The 21,087-nt window shown below is 39.4% G+C and overlaps 2 protein-coding genes across 2 annotated transcripts; one reads left to right on the top strand and one right to left on the bottom strand.

The window, feature by feature from the left end:
- Nucleotides 1-10,913: 10,913 nt before the first annotated feature.
- Nucleotides 10,914-12,435, bottom strand: RB195_003567 (uncharacterized protein; the record flags this gene model as incomplete). The annotated part of the gene is made up of 4 exons (XM_064201273.1): nt 10,914-10,990; nt 11,741-11,835; nt 11,935-12,041; nt 12,337-12,435. The coding sequence occupies 4 exons, from the start codon at nt 12,433-12,435 to the stop codon at nt 10,914-10,916; spliced, it is 378 nt and encodes a 125-aa protein (XP_064057154.1).
- A 1,639-nt stretch (nt 12,436-14,074) lies between these two features.
- Nucleotides 14,075-20,833, top strand: RB195_003566 (uncharacterized protein; the record flags this gene model as incomplete). The annotated part of the gene is made up of 22 exons (XM_064201272.1): nt 14,075-14,175; nt 14,279-14,401; nt 14,462-14,579; nt 15,076-15,204; nt 15,266-15,344; nt 15,621-15,777; nt 15,872-16,022; nt 16,081-16,212; nt 17,097-17,191; nt 17,250-17,366; nt 17,434-17,491; nt 17,554-17,659; nt 17,719-17,819; nt 18,410-18,620; nt 18,682-18,821; nt 18,882-18,989; nt 19,121-19,291; nt 19,346-19,465; nt 19,532-19,677; nt 20,224-20,353; nt 20,527-20,594; nt 20,671-20,833. 22 exons carry the CDS (start codon nt 14,075-14,077, stop codon nt 20,831-20,833), a joined length of 2,724 nt encoding a protein of 907 aa, XP_064057153.1.
- Nucleotides 20,834-21,087: the final 254 nt, after the last annotated feature.

Here is a 21,087-nt window from a genome sequence, read left to right as displayed (position 1 = left end):
CAGATTGAAGAGCAGTGCTAAGAGGATCCGGAGCATCTGCAAGGCCGATGATTCAAAACCAGGCCAATCATGCCTTTCCACGCTCCCTGGAACCAAAGTTGTCTGAGTGGAAAAAAAACAGTGACTGAAAAAAATGAGGTAACTAGCACATAAGGAAAAGAATGTGACCGTTACAGATATCCATACATTGGCTGGTCTCCAAAAGTTATTGTCTAGTTTTCAAAATTCCAAACTTTGTGTCGCATTGTCGCATCCCAAATGGATCTATCAATGCAAAACGTTTTGTCCTTTACCGTTAATCCACGTGGTAGAACTGAACCCAATCGGCCGTCCAGAGCGAAGTTTGCACGTAACGAGTACAGCTGCAACAAAGAGTTTCGTTGCTCAAAAGTTTTTTTTTTCCCATTTTCAACTAGTTTTATGGATTGGCCATGGTCATAGAAACCCAAAAAAAAGAAAAGCACTTTTTATGGGTGTATTATTTTTTTTAAAAAGTGCAGCACAGCGCGGGGACCGGGGGCGAACTATCGCTTGCAATATTTTGACAATAATCGATTTTTAGTACATTCAAAGTGAAATTTGAGATGTTGTTTAGTATATTCCAATTTTACGGTGTCAATCAGGCTGTTCAATCAGATCTAACGACCATGAATTTTTGACTGGGTTCGATGTACCACTGGTATCAGAAAAATGAGGTAACCAGCACACAAGGGAAAGAAAGTGACCGTTACAGAATAAATTTAGAGGGCTGCGTAAATAATTTCATAAGATAACCAGAAATAATTAAAGCATCCGACGAGTGCCTTTTTTCGTCCAATTGCGAGAGAATAAATGAACAATCCAACATTTTTCGAAAAAGTGTGAAGATGCAACCATTTCCTATTTGTACTCACTCAAATTATTGAGGTGAAGCTTGGAACAGTACGAAAGAAGATAACCTCTCCTATAATTGTTCATTTTTTTTTAATTTCTCTCTTCTCGATTTTCCAGCTCCATTTTTAGAATGTTCTCGTGTTTTGTACCGCATTTCGAGTGTTTTATATGGTTAACACCAAATGTGTTCAACCAAAAAAAAAACGCAAAGAATTTGCTCCAATATGTGCAATTTCTGTGCATGAACCATTCTACCTTTTTCCTCTCATTTTTCCTCAATCGAAGACGCATTAACCATGTTGAAGACGATGCAGGCTATTTATAACCGGCTGAAAACGGCATATGAAGCACAACGCAGTTGCGTAAGCGGCTGCGTTCGATGCGGCGTGACCGAGGAAAGCTGTTGGAATCGGGGTGGGACTCGTGCGAACGGCAGCGATGGGACGTGCTTGCACGGGTCCCAGCTCGATTCTTACCGCTGCGCTTCACCGCACCGCTTCGAGCGCAACCGCTTACGCAAATGCACCGGGATTCATTTCGTTTCCACCCTACCCCTATATGGAGATTATGTAGTGTACGTTTATTTCTTGTTCACGTCAAATGTTACTGACTTGATATCATTCGAATTTGTTGTTGGACCAGTTCTCTTTATTTTTTTTCGTTTTTTTCCGTTTTTTTTCTCTTTCCGGGATGAAAATTACTAGGAGGAGGTGGTGTTGACAGTGTCTGCTGATGTGTCTGGCTTCTGGTGTGCAGCTATCTTTTCTTCAAAAAAATAATAGTAAAAAATAAGACTTTGTGAGTTAAATAAGAAAAAGAGTAAATCTGTGGTTCGATCACTTTTCTTTGTATAATAAATAGCAAAAATAAAAATTAGGGATACAAAGGTATCGCTCACTATAGGATAAGATTAACAAACCGCATCCATCCATATCCGATGTACCCAGTTACAGTGTTTAGTTGCTATTTGATCAGTTTTTTTTTTTCTTTTCGCGGAAAGAAAATTACTAGGAGGAGGCGGAGTTGACAGTGTCTGATGTGTCTGGCTTGTGGCGTGCAGCTACCATTTCGCCTAATGAAGCTGAAATACTAATGGGATGCGTGAGTTTCATCCAACAATTCTTCCTGTTTTCAAAATCATCACAGTTTGACCTATGAAGTCAATCACTATCCGACCCAGTATCAGTGTTTGGTTTCTATTTTATGAGATTTTTTTTTCCTCTCAAGTATGCAAAAAGGGGTTGGAGCTGACCAATTGCTTTGGAACGCGGCCAAGGCGTCCAATTTCAGTTGAGAATAGGTTAATGAATGATGCGACCGACACAATGACTTTTGGGACCAACTGATGGACTAAGTCGGCATCCCTATCCTTCCAGACGAGTCTGGAACCAATTTATCGACGTCAAGAAAGCACAAATCAAACGAAAGATTCACGCTACATCTTCTCCTTCCCTCTCTTAGTCGAATTACACTGGAATAAAAAAGTTATCACCTTCGTAATTTTTGTGTATAGATACCTAAATGTCTACTTCAACATGAATCGTTAATAATCAATCAATAAAAGTTTCCACAAAATGATTCGCGACATCCGCAATCCCCTATTTCCCCGCTTCCTCAATTCCTGCAATGGAACTTATAACTTTTTCGTCCAACTAATAAACCAGCAAAATAAATGAACAACAATAACGCAAGCTATTTTGACATCTTAAGAGAGCATCCATGGAAGCTTTTGTTCGCGAATTCTCCAACTTTTTCTAGATTTCGCTGCTCACATAGTGCTAGGGGTTTGGCAAAAAAAAACTATGTGTGCCTTATGTGAAGATGACGGATCAGAAAATCAGCTAATAAATACAATATAATAAATTTTAATTACGTATGACATTGAAAGCAAATAACAGAATATTAGGACAATAATTTTTTCGTTAACAAGCTTCCCACATCACAAAGGATAAAGGGTAAAGTTTTTGGCGTTAATCAATCCGCTTGGGATGCGCCCCCACGTTCACTTCAATTCAGAATCGTTTGGGAGCGAACGAACGAACTGCGAACGTGTAACTGGCCTATACAATTACTTGCGATGGCTAGCCGATGTGTCAAGTCAGTGTTTTTTTTTTGCTCCCAGACAAGTCTGCTACCAATTTATCGACTCCTGAGGGATGAAAGGATTGGGAGCACTGGGGCGGATTCGAACCTCCGATCGATCGTGCAGGAAACGGAACCTCTAACCGCTACACTGCACTACACCCGCCCTCCCCACGTCATATGAAACAATTAAAGCTAAACCTCAAAATGAGCGTTGTGGAGAAATTCTTGTTTGTGGGTTCCTCCTACCATGGTCGATCATGACGATTCCAATCGCTACGCTCCACCGCACTGCTTTCAGTGCAGCCGCTTACGTAACTGCACCGAGCTTCGTTTCATTCTGAACCGACGATGGATAAGAGGTAACTTATACGTAACACAGCAAAAACGCAGTACACCAGCAGGGAATCCAAGAAATGAATGTATAAGGACTATCTGATTGATTGATCCAACCCACGGATTTTGAAGTACTCAATAAGTCTACCTAAAAATCAATCAATTCTACCGAAATGTAGGTCTCGGGCGGTCGGACCGTTCAGAATCTCTTACCATTGCGTTGCACGCAGTGGACTTTTGTGTGTATGATAAATTTAATAAAGTTACGTTTGTAACGCAACTATTTATACATTCTTCCTATGAAACGTGACTTGTCGCGTAGTCAGCTACCTAATTTTGGGTTTTCATGTCTTACGAATGAAAGTTAGGCAGGCTGGCATGCATTAGATTTTCCAAGCAACAAGCGGGTAGCCTTAAAAGTATCACCCCATAAATCTAGGGTGGTGCCAGTTTCAGGTGGGTTATGCCTATACGTCATACGACAGGGTCGCAGGTTGTGGAAAAGAGGATGACTCCGTCCACTTCTTCCTAATTGCCGTAATAAACGGCCTTTGGGAAGGGCCTAGAAAATGCGGCTTCGAGCGTTCCGGGGCGCTATTTTCTGCGAAAAGTTCGATTGGAGAGCGCGATTGGAGGCTGTTTTTCACAGCAATTCAGAAGAAATGAACGGAATCACCCTCTTCCCCACAGTCTACGACCCTGTATAGGCATAACCCAGCTGAAACCCGCACCATCCCGGACCTGTGGGGTGATGCTTGTAATTTACATTATTCTTAATTCCTCTCAACTATGCTCAACTCCTACACGAACTGCACGTTGACCTACTTTTCTAGTTATTCCTGGTACAAACTCAAAAGTATCCGAAAATGACTATCCAAATTGAATGTCCCTACCATTCGAAATATGAGCGAGGGCTAAATTTTCACTGTTTCAGACACCACAAACAAGTTTCTTCTCTAGCAATGACCACAATAGAAATAGGGTTGTTCCGTGTTTTTAGCGCACAATCTAATTTTCTTTTTTTCTTTCTGCTGTTCTTGTATGAGTTTAGCTAGCCGGAATTCTGCTTTGAGAAGCTTTCTTTCAAAGTTCGCCCCTACTGGACGTTATTCTATATTAACAGTGGTTAACCGTTAAGAATAGCAAAGTTAGTAAGACCCTCCACTTGAGGTCCCCTACCCGTTCGCTCCAGTACGGGAGTACTCGTTCGTTCTGGGTTAAGTTGGTCACCGGAACCCTTGTAACTATTGTCCTACTGTGGAGGGCGTTCTGGGCCCTGGGAACACTATTCCGCGTGAGAATTTCTCACCTTTCGTAGTAGAAGAATGACCTGCCAGCACACCTTAAAAAAATAAAATGCTAAAAAGGGCCAACATTGTATAATCTTCGTATAAAATGTAAATTTTAGTAAGTGAGTGAGTTTATTGTTCTTTTTTATTTCTGTTTTACAACACACAACTACAGGTATTTTCAAATAAATAAAAAAAGATTGTCTCTACTTCAGAATAAATTGACATGGCCAAATGTGATTTTCCTATTCTTGGCTTCAACATCAATGCCTTTATATTTGGTGATTTTGGTGCAACTGATTCGTTTTCGTAAACATATCAAATTTTCCAGCACTTTCTTCACGTTGGTACTTTCACAGGTAAGGGTGTAGTTGTATTACCAATCTTTAAGGTTATTTCATATTTACTGCGATACAGATGTGTACAAAGAAAGAGATAATCTTCAAAATTTCATTTTAGCACGGTTTCCATAGATAACCAGAATTAGGTCCGTGTAAGTTTTTCGACGTTTGAACTTAATAACATATTTTTCCAGTCGAGATACGACCTACGAAGCCTAAGCCACCAAAATGAAATCTTCCTACTAAAGATGTTCCACTTGTGAATTACATTGACACATTTGAGTTTAAAGGGAAAATGTAAACCCGCGAATTTGTCCTGATAAAAATTTTATCGCTCGTTGGCCACAAGAAGTTCGCCCCTGACGCCATAGAGCGTAACGTTTTTTTTTGAAAGGTAAAAAACGATAATAAACAAAAAGTATGCTTGTTTTTGAGTGATCGACGTTTTATTATGGCAGAAAATTCCCATCTCTTTCCTCTGAGGGGAAAAAATTATTCCAGAAACATACGTTAACATTATTTGATGATAATTGTCGGAGTGTAGATGACAAATTATTTGTATGGTAATGACAAAATACCATTCGTATTATATACATTAATAATAATCTATTATGTATAAATTAAATTTCATTTATATGTACAGCATTTATTTTATTTTATTCCATTATTCTATTTCATTTATTTCCCTATTAATTTAAATTTCTTTTATTCATTTATTTTTTACTATTCTATTTCATTTATATCCAAATATTTAAAAAGTCCGGTAGCTCTGCGTATCACATCACCCAGATGTGGTAGTGGCTTAGCAATGGAGCCGTCAAAAGGGAATTTACCATACATAATTTGATTGATTTTAATCTTAATTAATTATTAATTGTTAGTTTTAATTAATTTAATTTAGTTACCGTACACTAAACGATTACAAAACCATTATTATTTCTTTCTTTTTTTAGGGGTTTGCTGATATTCTTTACGTTCTTTGCCGTATTTTACTCTATATTTTTGTGATCATCGGTTCAAAATCGAGTACTTTTCTCAAATGGACCGTTGGTCAAATTATTTTCAAAACACTTCACTATTTCCTAATTCTTCGCTGTTTTGGTGTGACATTGATTTCGTTACAAAGATTTTTAGTGATATGCGAATGGCAATCCTATATGAATAAGGTTTGTGCTCCTTTCGTTTTTAATCATCCGAACAGTGACGACAAGCTGAACCATTATAAAAACGACATACCTTTACAATAGTGATGACTTTAGTGCGCTAATGAACCGCCTCAATAAGGCAATTACGACAGATTTCTTTATAAGTCTCAAAGCAAAAAAAAGTGTTCCTGGTGAAAGCAAATCTTCAAGTGCAACAAGTCGTTTCTGGAAGAAAACTCTTTGCATTTTCAAGTTTAACCAAAGAAAATAAATTGTACACATCCATACATTCTGAAACAGAACACTAGTTTTAGAAATTCTTAAAGGAGTTTAGAAATAATATCCATGGAAAAGGGATAAAATGTGCATATATATTTGGGCGAAACACTAAGTGGCCCCTTTATTTCTCGAAGTGAATAACTGAATCAACCCAACGGACCCTAAACCCTAAGCATTAGTCTTAGAGGATCCATGACATGTAAGCTAAGGTTACTAAGATACTAAGAGACGAAAGTAAGTTAGGGCATTGTGAAATAAGGAGGACGCTGAGTGCTTCTTCGCTTTCCCGCAACCATATTTTCCCCAGAAAAAATGACATTAGCAGATCTCTATTTTTCTAAAGAGGTAGGTGAAATTCTGTGTCTACATCGTTTCATGAGAGCCGTCAAAATGATAAGTTTCTTATTCGTAGAGATGTCGGTTTAAAGGCAACGTATCATGAAACTGACGTGGTTAGGAAACTTGTGGGAAAGTACACAGTTCGGGGCATAGATCACGAATGTGAGCGTGGCTCCGCTCAATTCCCACCAAATCGCCTTGAAAAATGCCATGGGAAACAGCGTTTGTTCCTACGAGGTACGAGAAAACGCCACACCTTTGTGCACACGTCACATCCACTTGCGAGCGGTGGAGGATCAATGATGTCTCCTCACCGGCTTATTCAAATAAATCCAATGATTAGACTGCTGAGTGAGACGGAGCGTGTGCAAGGGATGCGTTCTGACGTGCCTCGTAGAAACAAATGCGGTTCTCGCGCCGTTCTACAGGACAATTAGAAAAGATTAAGTGGGGGGATGTTCATACTCGTGAACACCACACACCTCGAACTCTATATTTTCCTTCAGGTTTCTTAACTACGGTTTCATGGAAGTAGATTGAGAATCACTAAGAGAAAGCAATTTGTACAAGTTGTTGCAAAAATCAACTCATCTATGATCATTTATTGGCAAAAATCCCATAACTCGAGTATTTGGTTCCAGTTTATTTAGTAAATTGTTGACTGTTACGTATTTTTATAGGTAGTTACAAACATGAAACCACTCGCCATTGTTTGTTTGCATTGGATTCCCACATTTGTGGTTCTCATACCACTTCTCAGCTTGCGAACTCCACATTTTGAAAATAGATGCGATGTTGAAGTCAGCAAGGAAGAGTTTACGGTAGGGTAGATAGAAAAGCAACTTTTTTTAAATTAGAGTTAATTAGACAAATTTTCCCAATAACCTCCAAACTACCACAAATAATCCGTTAATTTCAGTTATGCGCCACTAATACTGAAGTTTGTGTTCTTGTTCTATTCTTGGTTTGTATTGTTCTATACACAAAAACATTGCAGCGTATCTTTGTCGAGCAAGGACGAGCAAGTTGAGTCCAAAAAAAAAAGAACTTCTTCTTGCGCTCCTATAGCCAGTAATAATTTTCCTACTTTTCCTTAAAAATTACGTAGATTTTTTAGAGTGATCAAGAGAGAAGTGAAGCTCTGCGCTCCAGTTGCATGTCTTGTCTTCGCATTCTTCCTTATATTTTTGTATTATCTGATTCAATTAATGTGGATTTTTTTCCACGTAAGTTTTGAACGCTTTTTGCGGTGTCCTACTGTTCAAACTACCTTCATTAACCTAATCATAGTTAAATATTTATTTTTTTAAGTGGGATTCTCTACGAAAGGTTAGTATAGTTATGGTGAAGCTATCCCGCTTAAAGGCATCACCCCAGGAATCCGAGGTGGTGCAGGTTTCAGGTGGGTTATCCCTATACGGATCGTAGATTATGGGGAGGAGGGTGATTCCGTCCATTTCTTCATAATTGCCGTAAAAAACGGCCCGAAGGATGTCGGGTTCACAGGGCTGGCGCGCTCCAGTCGAACTCGTTGTGGAAAATGGCGCACCTGCTCCCCATAATTTATGACCCTGTATAGCCATAACCCACCTGAAACACGCGCCACCCCAGATTCATGGGTGGCGCGGGCTTTAAAATGTCAAAAAAAAAAAAAAAACAAACCGTGAATCAATTGTTTAGTCGCTATCGTATAAGTCTAATCAAGTGTATGCAATACATAGTTGCAAGTTCAGATTTCTTTGAAATGTAACCTCAATTCAACCTGATTACTCCAAATTTTCTCCAAAAATATAACTTTGCCATTCTATTCTATTTCCTTTTATGGGTCAATAATCTATACATATTTCAGCATGAAGCAAATTGGACGTTAAGAACTTGGAAACCCCTCTTCACTGGGGTCCTATCGTTCATCACTCCTTGGACGCTTCTATTTTTCAATCGTGAAGTAGCCGGACTTTTAAGGATATTAGTGCGTAGAACGACTGAAGGTTTTGAAAACAATATTTCTGTCGCTACTAGCAGAATTTAGAGAACCCCCATATGAGAACGTGGAAGAACATGATGTACACCAAGCAGCGGTTTCACCCGATATTTTTTTTTGTTAGGTCGACGGGAAAGACGCTCACGCTGTCCAGGACCCATGGCAATTCTGTTCAGGGCTGCTGGCACAAATCGCTTGCACGCAACAAGTCGTTTTATGCTCGAGAACTTCTTGTGGACCCCTGCTTAGGTGCCGCGACGAAGATCGAGTATTTCTCGGACGCTATTTCCCCATTGTCCGTCTTTAGCCGCACTTCACCTTGATTGGAATGGAAAGTTGTATTGTTAGTATTGATTTTTTTTGTTTTGTTCTAGACGTGAATTTCATCTTATTTCTGGTCATTCTTTTGCGCATTTGTTGTTAATGGTTCATTTTTCCTCGCAAGGAAAACATTCAGTCGTTTATTCCTTTCCTTCCTGTTTCTAGAAAATACATGTATGATAGAGTCTAAACGACATGAAGCACGGCGCAGTTGCGTAAGCGCTCAAAGTGGTGCGGTGGAGCATAGCGTTTAGGATCGAGTGAGGAACCCCGTTAGCACCGTTCATTGCTGGGATTCATGATGCTATCACCTCGATTCCAACCACTATCTTCACCGGGCAGTTTCGAGTGCAGCCGCTTACGCAACTGCACCATGCTTGTCGTTTTGACTCTATTATTATATCACATTGTTTACCTTTAAAAGTATATGAGCATGATGTGTAAACACAGCACAACTTCTCCTTCTCCTTAGCAATATAAAAGTGCGTGAACTCAATATGATATAAATCCTCGGTCATTTTCCTGATAGCATTCAATTTCGTCCTTTATTCGAGTGAACTAAACAAAACGTTCAGTTGCAAGGAGCAGAAAACACAATAAACACAACTTGTTGGTAGTCAAATTTAAGCAACAACCAAGATTGTTAACAAAACATGCAGCAACTCCCCTCGGAGTTCACCGCAGACAATGTCATGAAAACGTTCCTTTCTGCATAGCTGTCACAATTCTATCGTACGAACCCGAAATTATAGCTCGCAGAACTTTAGAAGCGTTTTGGATAAATGCAAAAGGTCCAAAAATGAATAGAAAGGAAGAGTGCTTAGCCGTGACCAACGAGCTGGCTCTGTATCAAGTACCTTTGCGGGTTTGATCTACGGGGTCATATGCGGGTCGCATCCTAATTAGTATCAGCGGAGCGATAGTACCACGCGGATATCCGCTAACATCACGGTAACGCGGCTACTAAGGTAGGCACAACGATTTGGGCTTTTTTGGTTTTTGTTTCCGGGTGTAATATCCTAGGGGATGATGACTTGTTCTGGATGAGGCATTTGAGAGGATATATTGCAAATGTTCTTACTTTCCAGGCTCTAACGAAGGCGACAACGCCGAAACGTTAGCCGTAATAAATTTTGTTAACAATCTTGGCTGTTGCTTAAATTCGACTATCAACAAGTTGCAATCTCTATGCCAAGATTCAAGGAAAGTCGAACTTTCGCACTTCTACAATAAACACAAGTAACTGAGAAAAACAGTTCGGCATGATCTCTTTGGATGAAAAATCGAGTTAATCGTGTCTTGTATTCGCAACTAACTCCAGTTCTTAGTTTGAACCCGACTCCTTTTATAACTGAACAATTTCCTTACGTTTTTGTCAATAAAGCATGAGGAATAAAGCTTACGCAATTGGGCCTTTATTCTGACCAACCATTCATTCACCGTAGGTAGACTTTTTCAGAGTCTTGAACGTAGCTTTAGTCTACTCTACAAAACACCTAATCAGCAAATAAATTACCATTATTCAAAAGAGTACATTACTAGAAAAGCTTAAAAAAAACTGAGCTTTTCTTATTATTAACAAAGTCATCACTTCAAATCAAATAGGATAATTACCATTACAAAATAGTCGAATTTCTTGTTTTTTTTTTCGCGGGTAAGCGAACGCAAAAGAAATCTTGGCCAACACGAACTGCCGATGGGAACTTCAGTCAAGGTGGAAGAAGCCATGTGTGAATGCAAACAAAAAAAAAACTCTCAAATTCAAAAAACTAATCTCTTTATACCATAGATATGTTATATTAAAGTATATCGGCAAAATGCACAGCACCTCACACTTTCTCGAGATGATTTCGAGAAATTGACATTCTCAAAACACTTTTCCATGTAGTTAAAACAACAATATTTACATTTTCAGTACTACATTCGGTTAAAAAAGAATTAAAACAATTAACAGAAAAAATATCACAACGCTGAGTATCATTATCATCTTGCATTGTCGTTTATCTGAAAATTATTACCTGTATTCTGTAGGTAGCAGAATTATCATTAGAAAGGAAGAAGCTGCTGTCAAATGAGTCGTTTGTTCTAGCGCATGTCTTCTGTGCCCTCGCTGGGAAATAATAGATTCTCAAATTATATATTTGAACGCATGTTGCTGAACAGCGGTTAGAGTGAGAAGAAAAGTTACAAGAAGCTTGGTGATGTGAGTTGTTAGCGTGTTTCGACTTTTTCTCAGAAAAAGGAACTTACGAGGTCATAAACAGACGACCCGATAAAAACACTAGGAACAATACAAACCCGAGAGATAGTGTGCACTGCTTGCAGAGCCATCTTCCGGTTGAAGTGATTCATCGTAATCATATACCGTTATGAAAGACAAGAAATACTGGTAAAAACAAATAAAATAATAGTATATTCCTCCTCCACCTCCCCCCCCCCTCCCCCCGAAACAATACTAGTGTGCTGGTATGATTCTGGATGAAAAAATAGATTCTGTAATTTTAAGTGGTGAAGCAAAACTAATGTTATTCCTATGTTGATTTACGGAGGCCTAGAGCATTGTGTGATCACCGTGTGAACATTCGGACCTGAGTCGACCACTTTGAGATTTCGGCTGTTCCCAGAAGGCGAACAGTAGGACATTACAAGAACTTTTGAGGTTTACATGGTGAAAAATCATATTTTCAGGCAAATCAGGATCACCGTTGAAGTTGTCGAATATCAGTACAACAGTTAAGGAGTATTGAAGCATACCGTCATCCATATGTGTTAACTTGGCGATTTTCTTCATTACACTATCAAGTTTGGCGTCAACTGTGTCCATTTCTTGGCCTAAGTCATCCAGCATGCTAAAGTAGTAAAGTGTCCAAGTAGCCACATATTAGAGTGGCAGATTAAGAAATTTGAAGCAAACAGGAAAAATACAACAATAAAAATAGTAAGCTTACACTGCCTGTTGATCGAGTTCATCACCGATTTTGTAACTCATATGCTTTAGTGTATTTACCGACTTTCCTACAAGTACGAGGTCCTCATCTTGATCTCGTATAATTTGCTAAAAACAGTAATTTGAGATTCTAAACGAAGAGAGTTCGTAGATTAATTTTGATAGCGGCTGTGGACACGCACATAATAGTTGTGAAGCTGATCATAAGTGTTAAAAAGTGTTATTGTTCAATACGGACATTTGAGGAATTTCGCCCAATGACGAACGGAACGAAGGCTATGGTCGTGATCAGAACCCCAAATACACCACTGTTCCAACGCTTCAAGAAAGAAAAAGAGAAAAAAAAAATGAAAATTGGACAACTTTTTTGATAGTGCCGTAACATTTCGTGCAGGGAACACACCTCTTGTTTCATAATAATCTCTTCAAAAGCACTGCCGCTGGGTTCATCTTCTTCATTTGTCCGCAAGCGTGTATATCGTGTCGATGAACTTGCCGCCATCTACTTTTTCTGCAACGAAAACTATTTTGTAACATTAGGACGACTTTATCAGAACGACTTCACAACAAATATCATTATGCAATTAACTACACTGATTCCGAACTGATGAAGTCAAAAAATGATCGGTAAAAGAATAACTTAGGTATTAATTTAATTCTCTTCCTCAAAAAGTCACTCTCCATCACAATCATATTATGAAACTATCTAGTTACTTAAGCATAGTTGGGGCGGAACATGTCCAACAGGGCGCACGCAATGCGCTTTCAATTGGTGCAATTTTATTTTTTTTTGTCAAAATTCGTCCCAATGACTTCCTAAACATGTAACTTGTCGAAAACCAATCCGGACGAATCGCAAGAGGGGTGAGGCGCAACGGTTGCGCATCGCATCGCAACAGAACCCGTCGTAAGAAACAGTTAAAGGCATAACTCCACGAATCTGAGGTGGTACGGATTTCAGGTGGAGTATTCGTATACGGGATGGGAGACTATGGAGAGGAAGGTGATTCCGTCAATTTCTTCCTAATTGCCGTAGAAAACAGCCCGAAAGATACGGCTTCGAGCGTTCCGGCGCAGTATTTTCTACAAGGAGTTGGATTGGAGCGCGCCAGCCTTGTGCATGCGCCGCATCTTCCGGGCCGTTTTTTACGGAAATTAGGAAGAAATGGACGGAATTACCCCCCTCTCCATAATCTACTATCCCGTATACAAATACTCAACCTGAAATCCGTACCACCTCGGATTCGTGATGTGATGTGTTTAAGGTGTCGTCCGTTTACACTGATACAGGGAGAGATGAACGAAATCACCCTGTTCCCTACAATCTACGACCCCGTATAGGCAGTACCCGCCTGGAACCCGTACCACCCCAGATTCGTGGGGTGATTCCTTTAACGGCCCCGACTAACCCAGCTATTCACTTCCAGTGATGAGCTGTCGATTGGAGAAATACGACCATCACAAATGAAAGAGCCATTTGAGAGTTAAGAGCAGCATATGCGCTCCAGGAACGATTTCTCGCGCTAGGTGCAGTTCGCGTGCAGTCCGATTAGAGCAGTGTTGAGCACCCCCTCCAACTACTTTTGAACCTATTTGAGGTGACATAAATGGATACCATCAGTAAGACGACAGTAATTCGTGGGAAGAGCGCCCTTTCCTACTAGGCCGCGGTAGCACGGTAGCACTAGCTTCGAATCACTACTATATTCATTGATCCAGATAATTCGAAGAGAAAAACAGACGCATATCTGTCAGAAAAAACAACAGAGAGGAAAGGGCAAAAATGGAATGAAACGTTGATGAACCGACGATGCCAGAATGGGCTGGATTCCATATCGGAGCACATCTTAGGACTAGAGCGCGACAATGGCGCAGACTTCAGCAAATTCCGATTTGGTGATTCTATCCATTTTTTTCTTCTGGTTTCCGATTCTCCTTTTATTTTTCATAATTCCGTCTTTTTATACTGTTTGGTGCAATCGGAGCGAGTTTAGAACCAATTCTTTTGGTTGTTTTCGCATCTGCTTCTATAAATCCTTAATATTATTAAGTCATTTTTCTTAATTTATCAACAAAAAATTTTATTATAAATATTATTTGTTTCTGTGTTTTATTCATTGAACAGGCTAAATTTTAGTGGAATGCGTCGAACAGATTCGACGTTATTTGCCCCATATCGCTCGATGGGAGTGGTATGCTCGGATGTGAGACCAGTTGTTCGACCGAATGAATCCAAAACGAGGTAATTCAGCTAATTTTCCCAACTAATGACGAACAACTGTACATAGTTCAAATATCTTTTTTCCCATGATTATTTTTAATTGTTTTTATTATTATTTTTTTAGGATGACTTCACTAATTTGTCCGGTTGATAACGTTGTTATGCACTATAAAGCAGAAAAGTTGCGACTTATAGGTATATCTGACGTGTTACCAGATATAATTACGGCAGTTGCAGCTGATCGAAAGTGAGTTGAGTTTCTCCTCGAAGAAGTTTTTCTCCGTTCCATGAATTCCAATTCTTTCAGTGGAGTTTATGCTGCTGCCGGCACCTCAATAGCTGTGATGAAAACCTGCCGTCATATTAGCCGATACATTGATGTGGGCGCTAAAACGAAGTTCATGAAAGTATTGGGCGATAATATGGTGAGGTTTTCTATTTTATTATAAGTTTCTGTTTTTTCAAATTAATTTTGAAACTGACTCATCATATTACTGCCTCTAAACTGATCTTTATGTTCCATTTTGAAAGTCGTTGTTTTGCTGATAAATGTAAATGTGTGGGTGATATTTAGCTCTTCTGAAATTCTAGATCATAGGGAACAAAACAAAACATCATTTTAATGGAATGATTTCATATTTGTATAATTCTATAGTGTCTTCCTACCATAACATACGTGCTGTCATGACGTTCTGATGAAGTTTCTTAGTGTTGTTTCCAACCTCTTAACTATTTATTAACTATTAATACTTTAATTTTTTGGGTTCGTATCATCCATTTAAACCCATACCTCCACATTGAAGATAATTCTTGTTAAGAATGGTATTATTTCATGATTAGGGTTCTTATTGATGGAAAGTTCTGCTTTTATTTCAAAAAGAAAAAAATATTCCATGTATGATTTGTTGATTATCCATTCAGTTACTAATCGACGACAAAGATGGGATCAGAGTTATCAACATCCCGGATGGTCAAGAAATCCTTCATATGGAAGGTTCGAGAGAATTCCAAATAACTGCTATGGTGCATCCAAGCACTTACATGTACAAGGTAATCAATTGAATCAATTGTTTATTTTATTTAGATGACTTATGCTTGTCCCTCATTTCAGATTCTTCTTGGTTCCTCTCTAGGAACGATGCGACTTATTAATTTTCGTACAGGTCGTATTATTCACGAATTTTCAAAAGGTAATGTTTCGGAATTCACTGATTCTTTGTTTGTGTAATACACATTTTCCCCCCGTTTTTATCTTTGTCCTCTCCAGTCGACGCTTTTTTCTCGTAGTAACATTAGCTTACGTGTTATAGATCCTCTAAGACTGTTGACCCCATCTTCCTCCTCCTCAACTGCATTTTTCTCCTTTTCTGCATCACATCGTTTAATTTCTACTGCTCGTTCGTTTTTATCTCTCTGTGGTTCTTGCATATTTTATGCTTATTCATTTATCATTTAACTTTGTTCAGGGTTTGAGTCACCAATAACTGTGTTAGAGCAGTCTCCTGCTGTTGATGTCATTGCTGTTGGTCTAGTAAATGGTCATATTTTCCTACAAAACGTGCGGATTGATGAAACCATTTGCAAATTCCGGCATGAGAAATCGATTTCTGCAGTTGGATTCAGGTAGATATTTTTCTGGTATTTGCTGCTTTTTTGTGTCACTTTTTATGCTAATAAAATTAAATTTGTGAAAATTTCTTTGAAACGTTCTATATAGGAATGATGGCAAACCACTTATGACAACTGCAGACATCGGAGGTGACATAGTGGTATGGGATTTGGAAAAGCGCCAACTAATAGGTAAAATCTCTCATGTCCACCACGCCGCTGTCACTGAGCTCTATTTTATGCCCGGAGAGCCTGTTATGGTCAGTAAATCGTTATTTTTCTACACTGTGACTCATGTGCGTGTATTTCTCTGGATAGGTGTCTGCATCTGCTGACAATTCACTTCGGACGTGGGTTCTAGACGGTGCCGATGGAATGCCTCGACAACTTGTTATTCTCGAAGGACACGCGGAGAGTGTAACAGCTGTGCAGTTCAATGGAAAGCAAGAGGTATTCATTTTTCTTCTACTTTTGTTGGTTTCTTTTTACTATATGGACATGCTTCAGCTTGTTTTAGTTCAGTTTGTTCAGTGTATATTTGGCCCAAAGCGACGTGAAGGTCGGCGTAGTCATACTTCCGATAGTTGAAGCCGGTGCTCCGACCCTCTTCCTTTTTGTCATTGGGACCCCCTTCATTTACACATTTGGCGAAAACATCCTCAACACTCGAGCTGCTTCCCAGGAGCTAGACCCCTTCACCTCAGAAGAGTTCGGGTCCTCTCCATCGCGCTATAGGTGCAGTTACGCAACCGGCTGCGACTCAAAGCAGTGCGGTGGAGCGTAGCAGTTAGGATCAATGTGGGACCTTTGCTAGCACCATTCATCGGTGCACTTCGCTATGGTCCCACTTCAATAAGTTTGAGTATTAGTTTCTTTAGATAATTTTAATATTGCAGTTTTTGCGATTTGAACATAAATGGCCAATGACATCTTGGCGAATTTTCATCACACCCAATACAAATCAGTGGTGGACAACCAGCACTTACTTGCCAATGTTTGCGCTTGACGTATAGTGGTCCAACTTAATTGCGGCTGTAGGGTCATCTTAGTGCGATCCTGAGTTCGATAGTTCAGATTTTCATTACGAACTTTAACAGTTCAAAAAGATCAGAATAGGTTCCCTTTTGAATGTCCCTGATCACAAGCGGCGTCATCTGAGTTCAGTTGAGTCATTTGAGTCATCGGTGTTTATCTGTTGTGCTTTGTCTTTATATTCATGTCCCTTATTTGACAGTATTCTACATACAGTGCGTATGAGATGACAAAAATTTAGTACATAAAACCTACTATGAACTGCGCTCTGCAAAACTGACAGTAACAAAGCTGCTTTCAAGGTTCTGTCTTCTGGACTAGATGGTTCCGTTAGAAAGTATATGGTAAACGTCGAAACTATGAGACAAAAGCTGGGGAGCGCAGGAATTATGTCAAGGTATTTGTTATTTTTTCTAATGTATTGTTAAGGAACAGTCAAACTAGACTGTTTCTAGGGCAAAAGCGAAGAAAAGGCATATTCCAATAGAAAATATCAAAATGGAGCCCGTTATTGACATGGCAGTAGGGTGGAGCAGAGAAGCGGCGTGGGATAATGTTTTGTGCAGGCACAAGTCAGTTTTGGAGCAAATAGTTATCTTCACAACCACATCTCACCAGAATCTATTTTGATTATTGTAGGGACACTCTTCTTGTAACCACATGGACTACAAGAAAAAATTCTCAGGGAACGCATAAGGTTGATATAAAATCATTGAAGACCGGAAAAAGATTTATTGAGCGTTCTAATCATTGTTCCAGTTGGTGCACAAAAGATTTACTAAAGACGCTTCACTCTCCAAAGCCACAGCAACGGCAATCGCTCTTTCTCCTTGTGGAAATTTCGCTTTTATCGGTTATTCTACAGGTGTGTTATCATTTTTTCATGCAATCCTATCATCATTGGTGCTAATTATCAGCGTTAAGGTCACGTCGATCAATTTAACATACAAAGTGGTCGTCACGTGAAGACTTTTGCGAAACAAGCAGATCAAGAAGGAGAACAGAGCGAAAAGGAGAATTCAGAGGTAGGTATCCTACTTTCTACTACGAAAACAGCTGTTTCTGATAACTGCGTCATAAACCTTGTGAGCCTTGTTTATTTCGTTTCGCTTTGCCTCGAAAAACGCCTCACATTTGGCTATGGTCGGCCAAATCTCTCTAATTTATTCCCGGTAGTCGGGAATCATTTGTATTTATTAAATGCCTGCTTAGTACACATCGCTTATTCTTAGAAACTGCGGGAAAAAACAAAAAAAAAGCTTTTGAGGCGGCTGATTTAAGGTAAAGCATGTAAACTTCCAACTTTTGTAACTTTTAACCAATTAATCGATTTGTGAGCTGTCTGCGAACATGTTTCCATAGTTTTGCTGTGTCGCGCTGTAATACAAAGTGATAATGTAAAGCATAGTGATATGGAAATACGAGCTCGTCGCGGCAAGCGAAGCGGAGTAGTGCTTGCATACTTATTGCCGCACTCGCAGTCATCTCGTTATTTTAAATCGCACAGATTCAAACGCATTAAGCACGTTCGTGCGTTTCTTTTTGTACGGTGTAGCTATTGAAGAAATTTATGAAAAGTTGGAATAAAAGTAGAATAAAAGTAAAATTCTTTCAGCATCAGAAAGCTCACGATTCAAAAATCACTGCATTAGTGGTGGATTCCCGTGGCTCAGAACTCATCACCGGCTGCTATAGTGGAAAGCTAAAATATTGGCAAGCACGCACCGGCAAGCTGTTGGCGACGATGAGAACAAGACTTCGTATTGAACGATCAGCACCTTGTACCGCCAACAGTTTATTAGCAGTCGTTTGCATTGGAGATGAAGGTGAGAATCCTGCTTTTCACTTGGGAAATAGAAGAGAATTCAACAAAAACAGTTCTTAAAGGTGCTTCTGTTGCCGTTGTCGACACATTGTGTCGTCGTGTCGTTCGAACTTTCTCATCTGTTGGTGGTTCTGTAAATGCAGTGACCTTCTCAAGCGATGGACGGTGGCTTTTAACTGCTGATAACAGCAAATATATCAGGGTCAGATGAGTTTAAGCTAATTCAGCTCACGCTCCGAGAATCCGTGATGTATCTTTGTAGGTTTGGGAACTTTCCACGTCTCAGTTGATAGATGTTATGCTGTTCGATAGACCGTGTATAGGAATGTCATTTAACAACTCAGGGGAGTATTTGGCTACTATTCATGAGGTAAGAGCATTAAACATCGACGAATACACCTCCTTTTTAGGTGACAATAAAACGAAATGTTAACGTTGCTTTAACGAGGATTTATGACGTAGTGGATTATAAACGGTACTGTAATGAAATATATTTTTCAGGACGAAAAATCCATCTTCATTTGGGCAAATAAGAAAATGTATGCATCTCACGTCAATATAAGGGCACTTCCGCTTGATTATCTGCCAACATGGAAATCACATGTTCCTGAAGTTGGTGTCAACACATTTGTTATTGACGACGAAAGTGAAGAATGGGAAAGCAGTGAACAGGTGATTTCTCCGGATGTGGCAGTGCTTAATTAAAATTTCCAATGAATGCTTCAGATTGATTCATCACTAGTAACGTACTCTGGCTTAGCCCCATCACGATGGGCTAATCTGCCTGATCTAGCTCTCATAAAAGAACGAAACAAACCAGAACAGCCACCAAGAAAGCCAAAGCAGGTATGGATGCGATTTCTGCTGTGCAATTTTCTCCTTATCGGTATATCTTTCCATGTTTCTCTTCAGGCTCCCTTCTTTCTCACTGCTGCTCCTACTCTTGAAGGCTTCGAATTTGAAGTACCTCAAGAAGATCAAGATGAGAGACGACGAACGTTGCAAGCCAAGAGAAGTCTACTTGAGTTGGAGAGTTCATTCAGTTCGATGTTGAGAGCGTAAGTAACTTGTTGTTGAAGAAAGCACACAAATTCTCAAAACTACAACATAAACTTGCAACTACCCTATAATTTCCTACCTAAAATGAGAGGCATGCCGATTGATAATTTACCAGAAACACCTGAGTCGAATCCAGAAAAGCAGTAGTGGGAAAGTGAAAAGTTTTCCAGCTGAGTTTTCTTCCCATTCCCAATCTAATGACGACAGCGCGCTTTTTTGCGTATCCGGCGCGTGGGATAAGCCAATCTACTTCTATGGGCTACATTTCTATTATACTCGAAGATAGTAAGAACTATTATTTGCAAAAAAAAAATCTTTCAAAAAATCAAGGAATCATGAGAAATAACCGTTGAGAAGTGTGCCGGAAATTGAGAACTGAGCGTTTTCCTTTTTATCTTCGGTGCCAAAAACGACAAAACAATTAAGCGATTACAAAAAAAGGAATGAGGCACGAACCAATATTGTCTAACGATACAACAAAACATTTGATTCTTTCTTGATCCCAGCGCGGATCTTACTTTATTCAATGCCGCTCTTTGTTCCAGTGCAACAAGTTCTGAAGATCTTCAAGAAGTTTTTCAAAGTTTAAAGAAGATGTCCGTATCAGCTATAGATTTCCAACTACGAACTCTACCAGCTGTTCTCTTGACAAAATTCTTCAAGATGCTCACTGAGGTTGGTCGTTCCATCATCATTCGCAACCAACAAATAACCCTATCGCTTGTTCTTGTTTTGTTATCGCCTCCCAATGATTTTTTTTTTCGCTGGTCTTTTGTGACAGTTCAGCAATAGGACCCGTTGATGCATGTTCTCGTCTCCCTGTGCTATTTAAATAAGGTTTTTCTTAGGTACTAAAGACAAGAAGAGACTTTGATCTAGTGCAAGCCTATCTGGCAACAGCTTTGAAAATCCATAGGTAAGCAGCTAATATTTCGGACTGTTTCAAATTTTTCGATGACAGCAAAACAAGAGAAGTATTGACCATGGATTAGATCTGCATTGTGGCAAGAGGAAGACGATGCTCAAGAGGCGGACCAGCTGACGAACGCCTTAGAAGAGCTTTCTTTGGAACAAGAGCGCATATGGTCGGAGTACGATAAAGTGATGGTGGAGAATGCTGCTGTCACGCAATGGGTAAAAAATGCTCTTATATAGAAGTTCTCTGGTCTGGCATTTTTCGTCGAATACTTCATGATTTGTGTGATTGTTGATTGTTTTAGTTATAGAGCTAAATTGTTGCTTCGTTTGAAATTTTGTACATTGTTTGTTGAATGTTGTTACTTGTTGTTGACTGGTGATTTTTATTGCACAACTGATTGTTGACAATTGTGTAGGATGGTAGCTACTAAATCCATATTTACACTTAAAAATAAAAATATGTATACTAGTATGATTTCTGGACTAAAAAA

Source organism: Necator americanus, chromosome IV, assembly GCF_031761385.1.
Source record: "Necator americanus strain Aroian chromosome IV, whole genome shotgun sequence".
Classification (NCBI taxonomy): domain Eukaryota; kingdom Metazoa; phylum Nematoda; class Chromadorea; order Rhabditida; family Ancylostomatidae; genus Necator; species Necator americanus.
The sequence above is the reverse complement of the archived record's forward strand: the minus strand, read 5'-3'. Positions and strand labels throughout refer to the sequence as shown.